The sequence below is a fragment of the Alternaria alternata genome, assembly GCF_001642055.1.
Source record: "Alternaria alternata strain SRC1lrK2f unplaced genomic scaffold CC77scaffold_9, whole genome shotgun sequence".
Classification (NCBI taxonomy): domain Eukaryota; kingdom Fungi; phylum Ascomycota; class Dothideomycetes; order Pleosporales; family Pleosporaceae; genus Alternaria; species Alternaria alternata.
This window is the reverse complement of record NW_017306198.1, coordinates 189,124-202,714: the sequence shown is the minus strand read 5'-3', so window position 1 is coordinate 202,714 and position 13,591 is coordinate 189,124. Positions and strand designations below refer to the sequence as shown.

At 48.7% G+C, this 13,591-nt stretch overlaps 6 protein-coding genes across 6 annotated transcripts; 4 read left to right on the top strand and 2 right to left on the bottom strand.

Annotated features, from left to right (window-relative positions):
• The first annotated feature begins 124 nt into the window (after positions 1–124).
• On the top strand, positions 125–2,286 carry CC77DRAFT_847117 (hypothetical protein). The gene is made up of 3 exons (XM_018533402.1): positions 125–1,428; positions 1,478–1,786; positions 1,834–2,286. The coding sequence occupies exons 1-3, from the start codon at positions 373–375 to the stop codon at positions 2,065–2,067; spliced, it is 1,599 nt and encodes a 532-aa protein (XP_018386432.1). The 5' UTR covers positions 125–372; the 3' UTR covers positions 2,068–2,286.
• A 3,883-nt stretch (positions 2,287–6,169) lies between these two features.
• On the top strand, positions 6,170–7,885 carry CC77DRAFT_934049 (hypothetical protein; the record flags this gene model as incomplete). The annotated part of the gene is made up of 2 exons (XM_018534360.1): positions 6,170–6,464; positions 6,540–7,885. 2 exons carry the CDS (start codon positions 6,170–6,172, stop codon positions 7,883–7,885), a joined length of 1,641 nt encoding a protein of 546 aa, XP_018386431.1.
• A 544-nt stretch (positions 7,886–8,429) lies between these two features.
• Positions 8,430–9,466, top strand: CC77DRAFT_1049631 (hypothetical protein; the record flags this gene model as incomplete). Its single annotated transcript, XM_018527584.1, has 2 exons — positions 8,430–9,046; positions 9,105–9,466. Exons 1-2 carry the CDS (start codon positions 8,461–8,463, stop codon positions 9,464–9,466), a joined length of 948 nt encoding a protein of 315 aa, XP_018386430.1. The 5' UTR covers positions 8,430–8,460.
• Positions 9,467–9,729: 263 nt separating this feature from the next.
• On the bottom strand, positions 9,730–10,173 carry CC77DRAFT_1060713 (FK506-binding protein 1; the record flags this gene model as incomplete). The annotated part of the gene is made up of 3 exons (XM_018528356.1): positions 9,730–9,757; positions 9,814–9,855; positions 9,908–10,173. The coding sequence occupies 3 exons, from the start codon at positions 10,171–10,173 to the stop codon at positions 9,730–9,732; spliced, it is 336 nt and encodes a 111-aa protein (XP_018386429.1).
• Positions 10,174–10,497: 324 nt separating this feature from the next.
• On the bottom strand, positions 10,498–11,392 carry CC77DRAFT_987681 (hypothetical protein; the record flags this gene model as incomplete). Its single annotated transcript, XM_018536256.1, has 4 exons — positions 10,498–10,899; positions 11,007–11,034; positions 11,149–11,256; positions 11,325–11,392. 4 exons carry the CDS (start codon positions 11,390–11,392, stop codon positions 10,852–10,854), a joined length of 252 nt encoding a protein of 83 aa, XP_018386428.1. The 3' UTR covers positions 10,498–10,851.
• A 571-nt stretch (positions 11,393–11,963) lies between these two features.
• Positions 11,964–13,300, top strand: CC77DRAFT_846714 (hypothetical protein). Its single transcript, XM_018533401.1, has one exon. It carries the CDS (start codon positions 12,185–12,187, stop codon positions 12,968–12,970), a length of 786 nt encoding a protein of 261 aa, XP_018386427.1. The 5' UTR covers positions 11,964–12,184; the 3' UTR covers positions 12,971–13,300.
• The last annotated feature ends 291 nt before the right edge of the window (positions 13,301–13,591 follow it).

Genomic DNA, 13,591 nt, shown 5'->3' with positions numbered 1-13,591 from the left:
CATCACCGCCTCTGTCACCCCTATAAGACATGCAGGTGGGCTTCATGTGAGTATGGGACTCCTGTAACGCCTACAGGAGGCTTTCAAGATCACCCAGATATCACACTTCATTTCGACTGGCTGCAGTATCTGACTCGGGAATAACGAAACCTACATCTATTCCGCAGTGTCTGACCTGACGTCTTGCTCGCAACTACCCAGAGTATACCTAGGTACACTACACCGGAAACCAAGCCAACAGAAATAACACTATGACAATCATCCATATCCAGATTTTCCATACAGATTTGCCACAGTTCCTTGCATTCGCCAAACTAGTTCAAGCCAGGATCAGCTTGGAGCCCAACCGAGGACTGCTGCTGACATCCAAAGATGAAGTGTCGCATACGCCGCCACAATCACAAAACTCCTGGGAACACACTAAAGTTTCGGTCTTCTAAGCCCTATGCTGCTAGGAAATACACTGATCGTTCCTTTGATGAGACAACAACGGAACTCAATAGCCAGCGCACTTTCTGGGACAGCTTTCTCGTAGACAACGAAACATCGACGCCTTGTCGAGATACGCAGATCATTGAAGACTTCTGCGAAACAGAAAGGCAAATGGCCACGGCTCGATCGCGACCTGAGATTTATCTGGATGATCGCGAACATGGAACCAATAGGAGTCGTGAATATTCCGATTTCCTTACGACGGATGATCTGCGCCGGCACCTCAAACTAGACCGTTTCGGCATCAAAGACCAGCCTGACGCTGACCATCGGCAAATCGCAATCCGCAACCTCAACCGGGACACAATCTTGGTGCTCGCACAAACGGCCGCGTGTCACCAGCGTGATACCCTAAGAGATGCTATTTCGAAACACATATCCTGTGCGACATCTTTTCGCATCCATGAAAGGGTTGATGGATTTGTGACTCCTCGCCTGGAGCTTCATTTACCCTACTTGACATTGCGACGAATATCGAGCGAAAGCGATGAATGGAAGGCACGCGAATCAAGCGGGGAAGGCGAGAGTTGGCTAGATTTGCCATCACCGGAGTCAAACGCGCGGGAAGGCAATCGGCTAGATCGCTTTCTTATCAAAAAATCTCACACCTCCATCGTCCTGTGCATCTGGGACTACTCAAAATGGGTGGGCTATGCTTTCTTTAAAGGTAGTCCTGCTGACTCTGATGGTGAGGGGGATGATGAGGCAGATGGTGCAGAGAACAGCAACGCGGCAGACGAGATCGTGGAAGACGACGATCCTATTCCCAGGAAGGAGATTTTCGCCCCGGAAGACGACAACCACAACATGTACGCTGACGACCCTATCCGTGATCCAAGACGATTCTTCCTGCGCATTACTGGTGTTTGGATGAGACTTGTGCTGCGTGAATATGCGTATCTTGTTGCGATACTAGAATCCTACGTCAAAGCTTGGGTACGTCCGTTATTGAACGTCTTCATATGAATACTAATATCCTCCTTAGCAGAGAGAAGACCGAAACAGAATTCTGAATATTTCGTATAATGGACCGAAGGAAGATGTTATGGAATTATTCCATCGCATCGTGAAAATTAAGCAGCTATTAAGCTATGTCAGTAAAAGCATCTCCTCTGTGGTCCGGGAATGGAACGAATTCAATGGCCCCAATGGCGACATTAAATGCCTCGGAGATATCCAGGCTAGTCATGGGAGGCTGCTTCTCAAGGACATCAATGTTTCATTCGTCGAGCTGATGAGATTGGAGCAAAAGTTGATATCGCTAGTCACGTCTTGCGAGGATCTAACAAGCGCCGTAAGTTGCTTGACTACTGTTTGTGAATCGGACTAAGCACAACTTAGCTTAAACTTCGCATGGGATTTGAGGGTAATCAAATTAATCTGGAGAGCAACAAGCTTCAACGTGAGGCGCATTCTCTAAACCGCGAAAGCAATGAGCTTCAGCATAAAGCTCATGAGGTCAACCTCGATACACAGCGCATCGGTCGTCGAACCACTGAGGCCGCCGAGAACACAAGTCATACAACCCGCACGAACATCCTCGTACGTCCTTTTTGGATTCTGGTTTCACTTTGATACTAAAGTAGCGTAGATGATTTGGATAACCACACCATTTGTGATCGTGCTTCAGTATTTTGGCGCAGATCAGCCCATATTCTCTTTCTTCGAGCGCAATCCACGTAACTTTGGCATATCTTTCTGCATCTTGGCGTTCGCTTTCCCGCTTATAACTTTCGTATTCGATTATATATTCAATTTTGTTACAACTCGCTTTCGTCCAAGAAAGACGCACAATGCGATGGCTTCAAGAGGTGCGCATACCCTGGATTGATACCACCAAGTCGACATTGGCAAGCAGTACTGAACTATTTAGACATCTTCAATTCTCAGGGCTTACCATGACTCACGTGAGCTCATGACGTGCATCGGGCGATCGCTACTTTTGTGTTATACTAAGATCGGTCTCTCATGTCCATACTGACATGATTGTTATGCCTCATAACGAATAAAAATTCACCATTTGTTTTCCCCATATATGTTGAATCACAAGTTCGTCAGCTGAGCAGTACACGCAATGGTTGTGCTCCTGCACTACCTTATGGCGTTGCTTAAAGAGTTTTTCCCCCACACTGGCACATCGCCGTATCTTGGACACCTGATCAGTGAGATGCTGAATCGAGAACGTCTTCACAACTTTAGAACTCCTAGTATGAGGGATGGCTCTGCTCAAAAGTGTGATGCACATTTTCGAATGAGTGTGGTGGATGCTCAGGTCGTGACTATCGGCCTCATGATTAGAATGGTAGAGTGTTTTCTCTGAGTTTTTTCCCTGTGCGGCGCCCTTTGGTGTTAGACCTAGCTGAGAGAGGCAAGAGAAAACTTTGCACTTACGAAAGATGAGCTGTTGAAATGCTCTCGAAGCTTCAGATTGGATGACGGCCTAAAGTGGCGAATTTAGTATATTTGCTATCTCCAATGATCATGGTGCTTTATAGGGCTTTTTCTATCAGCGTGCTTGAAGTCTGCCCACTTAAATATGACGACAGTTTACCTCAGCACACGCACACATCGCACCTGTGCGCCCTGCGTCACTCCACCAGTCAATCGCACGCCTGTGTCCCTTCGCACCACCACCCGCATCATGAGGCACATCTTTAACAGACAATGACACGTAGGACCTTGAACTGTTCATGGGTGTAGACTAGGGCGTTATGCCGGACGCGTATGTTCGGCATACCACCCTGGGTGTCTGACTTGCTTCACTACTTAGGTACCTAAGTACCTAGGTAAATACCCGGATTGTCTCAAAAACTACCCAGGTGATATGAGGTAAAACATGTGGATATTTCAAATAGTACCGTTTGGATAGCGAAGCTTCTGTCTTACCTATGGAGTCACGCACCAGGCTTGTGTATTTACTCTCGCTCTACCTTGGTACCCCTGCAATCGTGAGCATCTCAAGAAGTGTAAGCGCTCCCAATGCACAATGAAAGTCTCCACATGGTCTGCGGAGCTCCCAAACTTAATTTGATTACCTTCATGGAGCACGATTCTCGTGTCATCAATCTCAGAGTCGGCGGATGCGACACAATTGACAAGCTGCCCGGGTGCGATGAACTCCTCGTAGATCGTCTGAACAAACCCGTGCTCTACGCCTTGAAAACCGGATATCTTTTGCGCGTAACGTTGCTAACATATACAAGGAACACAAAGACCCGCGAGGAAACATAGCAGATCTATCTGCATTCCCACGATGACTATACCCAGGTAGCGCACGCCAACATGCATCGGCCCCTGCGAGACAGCATCGTGCCGATGTACTTTTCCCATTACCACGAAAAACTGCCCGCCAAGTCACAATCAAGATACCAGTCAAAGCATCTTCTGAAATAGCACCATATCTGCTCTAAAACTTGGATATGTTTGAGCATCTCTTAGAAACGGATCGTTCTCCACTATTTGCGACGATTAGACCGTTGTGGGGTGAAAAACGGTTAGATTTTCGCTTAGCTGTCGTGGGCAAGGCTTACAAGATTGTCTAGGATAACAACTCCACCTCATCGAGCTTGCGTAGGTACAGCCAGATGTCTTGACGAGGCAGTAAAAGCTTACAATTTTAGGCAAAAAAACGTCATGTATACATTTGGCAGTGTGTGGGTGCATCTTGTCAAATGGTGAAGGGGATATAAACCTAACTCTATAACACTCAGTGCCACTGCGGGTGCTCCTCGATCCCCATCTCGAGCTCAGGATGTCCAGGATGTGGCTATGGAAGATGCGCTTACTGTACTACTACGCGGGTTCAGGTTCGCCCTCATATATCACTTCTACAATAGCCGTTCTATTCCGTCGAAAGGAGTTTCTCCACGGGATACTTGGAGGTGTTGCGGCAGAAGAAACAATCCACGATTTGCTTGAATGTCAGGCTTTGTGATGGAAGACAGAAGGCCAGCGTTTGAATCAATGGGAGTGCACGTACACCAACCTGTTGTTTTGATGTGGGCACACTCACGGAATCGCGTATCCGTGTCCTCAATCACATCATGATTGTGCACAGTCGGGCGTCGAATAGCAACGTCATTCGAAGCACAGCGCAACACTCATCGCTTCGAAGAGGAAGAGGGTCTTTTGAATGCAATAGTTGTATTTTCTAGGCCCGCTGGTAGTCAAGTCAACAACAGACCTTGTCCTGGGAAAAACACGATACTTCTTATGTCATCTTGAGCTTACGAATTGCTCCAGATCAAGACCATGGTTCATCAAATGCTTCCTTCTCTCATAACCTAGTATCCATATATAGGTATACGTCATCCTTCTTTTGTTGCGGGTTGTTCCTTACAGGTTACAGAGAGCTCATACTTGGGCGCTCATAGGCCTTATATTCTCTAATCGTGAGGCTGTAAAAGCAATAGGTATCTGCGCCTCGACAACGCCATCATACCAATTCCAAAGCGACTATCACTCAGGCACGTCCGTAACACGTATTACAGCACTCGAGGTCTCACGCACACGGCAGAGGCACTCGTCCGGCATTGAGTCAGTATTAAATACTTTATCACGTCGTACCAGAAAGAATTGACAAGGCGCTGAGACTCAAAGCTGACAGTGTCACAGGCCTGTGCTAACAATTAATGTGCATCCGACCCCTCTTTGTTTGCGACGAGAGTGCATGGGCGAATCGTGCCACTACATACCGGAGATACGCGATACCAAGCCTGCTGGGTAGCGTATCGTACATGGGTCCTCTACACGGCAACCCGACGCCCTCTTTTATGCATGTGAGATGGGAAGGCTTCCCTGCCTATCCTCGCCACGATAACGCCTGAATTTATATTATTTCGAATCTAAACCGAGTCCCTCGAACACAGTATATTTAACGACGAGGTTGATTAGTCCAGTTAGTGATGGGCTTCTGCGCGCCCCACTCACATCACCGCAAGCTCTCAGCATCTTGTACGACTAGAGCTATGGATGCGCAAGCAAAACGAGGCAAACGAGGCCTTGCAGATGGTCTTGTGACTGCAGCACCAAAACGCCAAAACACGTGTACGAATAGCGAGACTTGCATTTTGGACACAACATCAGCATCTGAAAGACGTTGCGATCTTTGGTTGGTCGAACAGATATGAGATGGAAAAGCTTGAGACGTAAAGCTTAGATGACACCTAACGAAAGAGCGAGAAGTATATGAGGAGCACTGTGGCCTGGCTTTTCGAAGTCCGGATGGTCGATTCTGCGACATCCTGGACAAGTCTGAGTCCTTCTTTACCTTTTCAATCTTCTTTGTATCACCATGCACCAGAACATAGTTACAGCATCGCCAAATTCGCGATACTTTGATCACATATTAAGATTCTAACAGAAGGTTTTGAGTCCCAGCAGTGAGTGCTTAGCATCGTTTTTCTTTTTCAACAACCACACTTGCGACGATGTCTTCGGTGAACGAACGTCCAAGGTGGATACCAAGGGGTTTCTTCCCTTCCTCTCCTTTTCCCCTTTCAAATTTCTCAAGGCCTAACGGTCCGGAGTTAGTTGTTTCGATATGAGCTGACTTGTCATGTAGCTTCCCATGGCTTACGTCGTGGAATCCATTCTTAATCCAGCCTCTCGACGCCTTGGCAGACAATGGCCACAGATGTTTGGCCATGAACGAAGGCCACAAGAACTCTATCCGTTGATGAAATCATTGGGCGAACTCCTGACCCCGCACCATGGTATCCAACTCTTTATGCAGCATTATGATGACGATAGAATATCCCCATTTGTGGAGGCTGTATTAGAGTACTGTAGGGGTGTTGAAGAAAAGGATTTCAATGACACAGGAAAGATGAGCCTAGGCGAGGCGTGGCTGGACGACAGGACAGCTCCGCTTCTTCCAACACATATGAGGCCAAATGCGGATAACATCACGAGCAACTCGACAACTTCGAACACAGCACACATGCGACACTTGAATGCTGATCTCCCTCATGGTAGCATCGAATGCGATATCACAGATGCCCATGAGAGACATCCCTCCATCTCAACACAGAGCACTACGTGTGAAGCCAGAGAATACGAAGAGCGTTTGACAGCAAGAGATTTGAGGCGTCATCTTCGTGAAAGACGCTTCAACCATGAGCATATGAAGGATGCAGACCGGCGGCTCATACACATCGCAAATCCATCTCCATGCCATATGCTCACTTTGACTGAGACGGCGACTGAGCATCAAGCTCCAGCAATCCGGGATCTGCTAGGACAATTTGTCATGTTCCAAACGTCTATGGAAGTCAGACTTTCCACCGAAGGATACTGTGTCTACCAGCTCAGAAACCACTTTCCCTACTTCGCATTTCAAGATACAAAACCAAAGGTCGAGGGCAAGCCTGAGAGTGGGAAATCGAACCGAAACAGATGGACAGACCTTTCTTTCCTTGACCCAACGAACGAACCAGATACGTATGGGATGTACCAAGCGCGATCATCATTCACTGTCTGCGGTTCCGATAATACCCGTTGGATTGCTTATAACCTGGAAGATACCAGTTTCGACCCAGATCGTGAGATCGGCGACGATGAACGTGATGAATACCAACGCAGGGATCAGATATCTATGGGCAAATTCGATGCGAACATGCCTTTCACTGACGCTCGGGAGTACTACTTGGCCATCAGTCTGGTCAAAGTGAAGCACGCCCGAAATGAGATCCAAAGGGTGATCGGGCGAGTGGAAGCTTCGTTCAGAAATCATATGACGTGTTGCCCATTCTCGACTGCATCTCCAACCGAGCAGTTGGCCATAAAGAAGTGGAACGAGCCCATGCTAGAGCTTCTGACTATGTTGATCCAAGATATTGGGGAAAAGGTTGACTGCTGGGACAACTTTAAGGAAAGTGACATCGATTACTTCAACGATCAGAAAGTGACGCTGCCATCCAAGGTCATCGAACATATAGAGCGCATGAAAATCGAGTTAGACGATGTGTATAGGGAGTTGAGGTCCTTTGGGAAGAAATTGTCCTACTTCCGAGATTCATGCAAAGAGCTTGCTTTTCAATTGCAATACCGCCTTAGCTTACAAGGGGGGAACAACAGCGATTTCACCATTCTTATTATATCTCCTGTAGTCGTTGTCTCTAGTGTCTTTGCTATTGACACCTCCGAATTCCCTTTCAAGCGAAATGCGCTCTCGTTCTCCTGGTCAGTCTTTGCCGTCGGTCTGTTGTTGTGGTTACTATTACGCTTGAAAGGAGGTTGGCTGGCTCAACAGGGTTGGTGGGAGAAGCTGTTGCGAAGAAGTCGAACGGTGAGACGACGTCGAGACAGTAGTATCGTCGCCGTTCACGAAGGCGAGCCAAGCGTACTACGACGAAGAAATACGCATGCGGACTTTTCGAGGGATCGAGGATAGAAGGATACAGCGTCGCTAGCGTGCTTTTGGAGATCTGCGAAGCGCGCATGTTGATAATGATAAGATGACGTCATGTCGTAGCCCTTCTTGTCAACTTTACCCATCCTTGTCATACTGTTCTATCTGCCAATCTGCCTTGTCTACCCCTGTTTAGGCTGCCGTGTGCGCTGGTGACCTTACAACACGATGTTATAGTGGCACGGTCACAATAACGAGGGGGCAAGTGTAGGGGGCCTCGGTGGCCTAACCCCAGAATCTACACGGATATCGGATGTCTAGACGACGTTGTATGGTGGCTCGGCAGTATTGTCGCTTGGCTAACATCATAACTACTGTATGCGGTGTGCAACAGTCCTTGTGAGCCTCGCAATTAGCCAGAATTACAACACGAAAGCGTTTGGTGATAAAATAAGGCCAAAGGTTGGATCGGTCCAGTAGCTAGTAGGTACTGGCTATGGGTCTCAAAGCTCATAAGCTGCCAGACCACGGCATCTACTCAATTGCCAGTCCAGTATACTATCTCCGTAGTCGTAGAAGCCTTCCTGAATCTCCTCTATAGATCCATCTTTTGCGATATGTTCTTTCAAGCCTCACTACTATTCACAACCTTCCTTTCCTCCGCGTCAGCACAATACGCCCTCAACAGCAGTGTCGGCTCATGTGGAGATGTGCATTGCCCTCCCGACGATACCCCCGTAGGAGCAGAATGCAACGTGACCGACAAAACCTACGAAGCAATCGGGCTACGATCGTTCTCCACAGCTATTACAGATGACAACAACAATCTAACATGGACTCTCGCTACACACCACAATCAAACCCACTCCAGCAAGACCATGCTCACGGAGAAGAGCTTTTATCTCGGCACTCCTCCTTCACTCGAACTTGATAGCGAGAACCTACCGTATCGAGGCTGCGCCATTTTCTTATATGAGAATCCTGTTGGGCGGAATAACTCTTGGGACTGCGAGAAGGTTGTCGGCGCGACGTGCATATCGTCGTTGTTAACCCAGGTTAACACGCTACTGGGGCTATCTGCCAACGAAACAGAGACGACGGAAGAGAGCTGTCTTCGCGTGCAAAGAGGACTGAATGAAACATTCCCTGACGAGTGTTCCGAGGTGACGAATTCTACTTCCTGGCCCGGAATATCTGCCATACGTACGTGTTCGGCCTTCTAGTCGACATCTGCAGGTAATCTTGAGCTGACATTCTTTAGCACTAACTGGCAAGGACGCGCCTACACCACCAGATTCTACAAGCAACGCCAGCTCGAACTGTCACCCCACTCTTCCCAAGTCCAACAACCTCAGTTACGCTTTTGGTTATAATGCAAGTGGTCTGGGTGCCGGTACTGACATCGTCATCACCACATTTTGGTCACCAGATGGGAATGTTGAAGGCGCTGTGAGTGGTACGGACTCACGGCTCATGTGCCTATGGATAAACCCATTGACAGACCGGTCGGTGGCTACTAATGTCGGCAATGGTGAGGACGATGAGGGTGCCGCAATTCGTCCATCTTTTAGCATGGTTGGTGTCCTCATCTGCATGGGCCTAGGTCTTTTCCAATTCATGTAGATGGCTTGAGTGGCCATGCGCGATGTTCCAGGCAAGATGGTGGGCTTTGTATCTCGATCATGGGACACTATTAGAGGACACTGAGAAATCAATCAACAAACACATTGAGAATGTAAGAAAGCAAACAGCTTGCACATGAGATGAAGAAGTTTGGCAACTAGGTTTCATAACTTCGTGTATTGAATGTTATGCTGGTCCCTTTGCTATCCCAACGTTTGTAACGGCGACCGTTACGTCTCTCCGTCATCGGTTGCTTCGTGGACTTAGTTGATCTTCTTGAGCTCGACCTCGCTGTTCCAGAGTCAGCATTTGAACCCATACACATACATCACAACGCGAAAACTTACAAGATGAGGTCAGAGTTAGGGGGGATCAAGCCAGGGAACTCCCTACAGGAATATTAGTACTTGCGCGTACACAAGAAGCTCCATTCAAACTTACTGGGAGCCGTAAGCGAAGTCGCTGCTGATGTCGAGCTTAGCCTTCTCGCCGAGCTTCATCTGAACGACACCCTCATCCCAGCCTTTGATGACGCGACCAACACCGATGGGGGTCTGGAAGGGACCGCGGCCGGTGGTGCTGTCGAACTGCTTGCCCTTGTCGCCGGTGCTAGTCTTGAGCCAGCCAGTGTATTCCATGGTGACCTTGTCGCCCTTCTGTGGGGAGGGGCCGTTGCCCTCTGAGAGGATGGTCTTTTGGACACCCATGATGCGTGCGGTTGTAGAAAAGGCTCGGGTTGTTGCGCGTTGAACGGTGGAAGGAGTAAGGAAGCTTCTCATTGATTGGAGTGAGAGAGGTGAGTGGAAGATGGAAGGAAGCTTTGGACGGAAAGAAGGAAGGCAGCTAGAAGGGCCCTTGGAGGGGTAGCTTTAGTGGGGTGGTGGGGTGCAGATCGTCAGCACACAGCCTCATGCTACTGCAAGGGCAAGGTAACCAGGGCAAGTACGACGAGCATGACCAATGAATCGAGCACGTCAGGACTTGGAGGTGGGCTGATTGCTTGTCTGGGGAAATTGCGTGATCTTGTGTACGTCAGGGTGTTTTGGAGCTTGAATTCGCGCTTACCGCGGTAACAGATGGAGGTCTCTGAAAAAGCTATAGCTTCAGATACATATGTATAGCTTGAAAGGCTTTGATCTGCGCGATGTATGCTTGGGTGACAGCGTAGATGTTCTGCTCGAATCGTCGCATCGAGCTAGCATAGGCAATGATTCTCAACCGTTTCTCTGTAGACTTTCCAACGACCCGTTGACCTTTGTGTCCAACAGACCAGTAACCCAATTTATCCCAATATATTACAGTGAACGCAAGCTTATATCAAACGCCGTGCTTATGCAGAGAGGAGATGTTGTACATTTGCTCACCACGAGCGTTATTCACACCACTCAGCCAAACCACGACTTGTTCCTCCTTGCTTCTCTCCTCGCTTCTTGCTATACAATCGTTAGCATTTGTCCCATAGCGATGATACGGCGCGTTGTATGGGCAGGAGGGGATGGTCGTGGTCGTGCTGGGCCAGTCGGGGATGGGCGGGACGTACCCATTGCTCTTTGCAATCTCGATATGCCCTGGTCAAACACATTAGCAAAACCCTTCTAGGATATCTTTCCAATCCCTGTGTAATATCCCCACGAACACCTCGACTTCCTGATTCTTGAACTTGCTACGGACGCTGCACTCACTGGAAGAAATCCGAGCACATAGCTCTCTCTCCTCCATTCCTCTTCAAACACTTTATGCTCCTGTCCGCGGCTTCCTGACAAGGGTCGTAGTATTCACTGTATGCCTTGCTATACCGATTTATCAGTGCGCGTCCTGTGTAGCAGACATTTGCGACGCGGATGTCATGGTGGCGTACTTGTCGAATTTACTAGCTTTGGAGCCAGTCCATTGGTCGGCTTTCGAAGGAGTTGGTTTTTCGGACATGTCGAAGGACCCAAATCAAGGTACCTAGAAAGATGGCTCGAATTGCGCGATGGTGTATAACTGTAGGATGGTTTTGCGATGGCGCATAAATCGCGATGAGAGAGTTGATGATGCGCCGAGGAGGTGCGTTATCGATAACAACGGCAGACGGAAGAGTAGGAGATGAGCACTTTCCCGACAAACTACCAGTCTCCCTGCATTTTCATATTCTAAGCATGAAATCTACATTTCCACTGAATATCCAATCCATGTAGGTTTGCGAATACTGACGTTTTTCATTCATCAGAGTCTACAGAAGGACTGGAGGCACTTTCTTCACAATGCCACCAGATCCAATCATAATTACTCGCTACCCTAGGATTCATCTTCGAGACTCAGGCGGAAAGCATTAAGCAGTAATCGTTCTATCAGTATTGACTGACCCGTCTAACTCTGTCGCCTCTTCATCGAGTGTGGGGGCGGGAAGGCTACTACGGGAGCTAGGCCGGGGAGTCCCACAAAAACTGCGACGTGGGAAGTGTACGTTGAAGAGGCTATTCGAATCATTCAAATATCACTGGACTTCTTATCAGGGAGTGCTGACATGCTGTTCATTGTCTATGCGCCCAAGCTGTCATTTGATCCTGCGTCTAGGCTACATCCGTAATCCTGGACATAGCGAACAACCCTAAGCTGACATAGTATAGCCGCAGTTCGCTTGTCACCCACAGAATACGAATCGTGTAATGTGTCAGATGATAGAACTGCTGAAGCAGGAAGCTTGTAGTCATCGTGGCTTCGGATACCGGCAACATGATATTGAAAGGATCCATGGGACGTGTTGGCAACCGGAGCAACAGATCATATAGTCCCTATGATGCTGCTTCTTGGTCTCTGGCCAGTGTGCCTTGCAATATGCATCTCTCCGTCCTGACTACTTTGTGTGCATTTATTCTAGTGGCGTCGGCACAGGACTCTCCTTTGACGACTCCCACTCTCCTGCCCTTCTACATTCCATTTCCCCTCGCTTCTTCTGGCGATTACATTACATCCTACACCAACGACAAATTCTGGAAACATGAATACCGCAACTACCACGTTTCAGTCATTTCCGCTCGTGGCGACTACGTGTATTATGTCATCGATTGTCGACCTAATTTAGATCATCCGTCTTGCACGGAACCTTGGGCTTGTCCACAGTCAGTGGTCTGCGCCGAAGAAATTGTTGAAGCGGGTAGAATGACTGCCACGCAAAAAGGATTAGGGAGGCTTGATTTCTCGTTCCGCTGGGACGAATGCAGCAAGACCACCGTTGGACAGTCGAGTCAGACTTGTGCGCGATACGAGTATCGATGCAGCAGCAGTACCGCTGTTGATCAGACTACGCGGCCTTGCGCTAAGTATGAGAACATGAGGTGGACCTGGGACGAGGTTCAGGATGGGACTAGTTATCTGGAGATGTCGAGCTTAGGGCATTTGAGCAGTGCGGCCAAGATGCTTGTCACAATTGGTTACGGAGGGGCCGACAAAGTGCCAGCCATAAGTAGGCATTCTCTCTGGGTGACTCGATGCTTAGACGTCATATTGGCCAATCGCTAACGCACATACCACAGTGTTGATCAGTATGCTGAATGAAGCGGAAGCGATGATAAGCGGGACATTGACGGCCAGTTCAACGGCGCATGGTGATGCAGCGCCCAAAGCTACAGGCCGTGTAGGGAGAGAGGCTCTGTTCGGTGCGGCAGGAGCGCTGGGTGCAGCCGTCTTTGGATTGTAAGTATGCTGGGTTACAGATTGATGAGAAAGAAGGTTTCAAAAGAAAGGTGTGGAGAAATGGTTGAACGGAGCCATGGGAGCAATTGTGACAGGAATGTGAAAGGTCGCGTGGCCCACGTCATTGGCGGGTCAGGCTCGCAATAGAAAGACTAGATCCAATCAGACAGTACCCTGCATGGGGAGATGAATAGTCGTGGAGATGGTTGGCGCTGGACAGTAATGATATGCCCATTGCTGGCGCTAAGGAGAGGAGTGAGAGACGATTGTGAACGGCTGCTGCGGCAAACGGGTCGGAGGGCAAGGGCAGCAGCGACCGAGCGCCAACATGCTTAGGCTAGTCGACCCGCTGTTGCATGCATAACCACTGCCAACGATAGTCTTTCTTCTCTACAAGGGCAAGTCCCATGTGAGCAGATGCTCCGTCTATCAACCCCCAGCTGCACC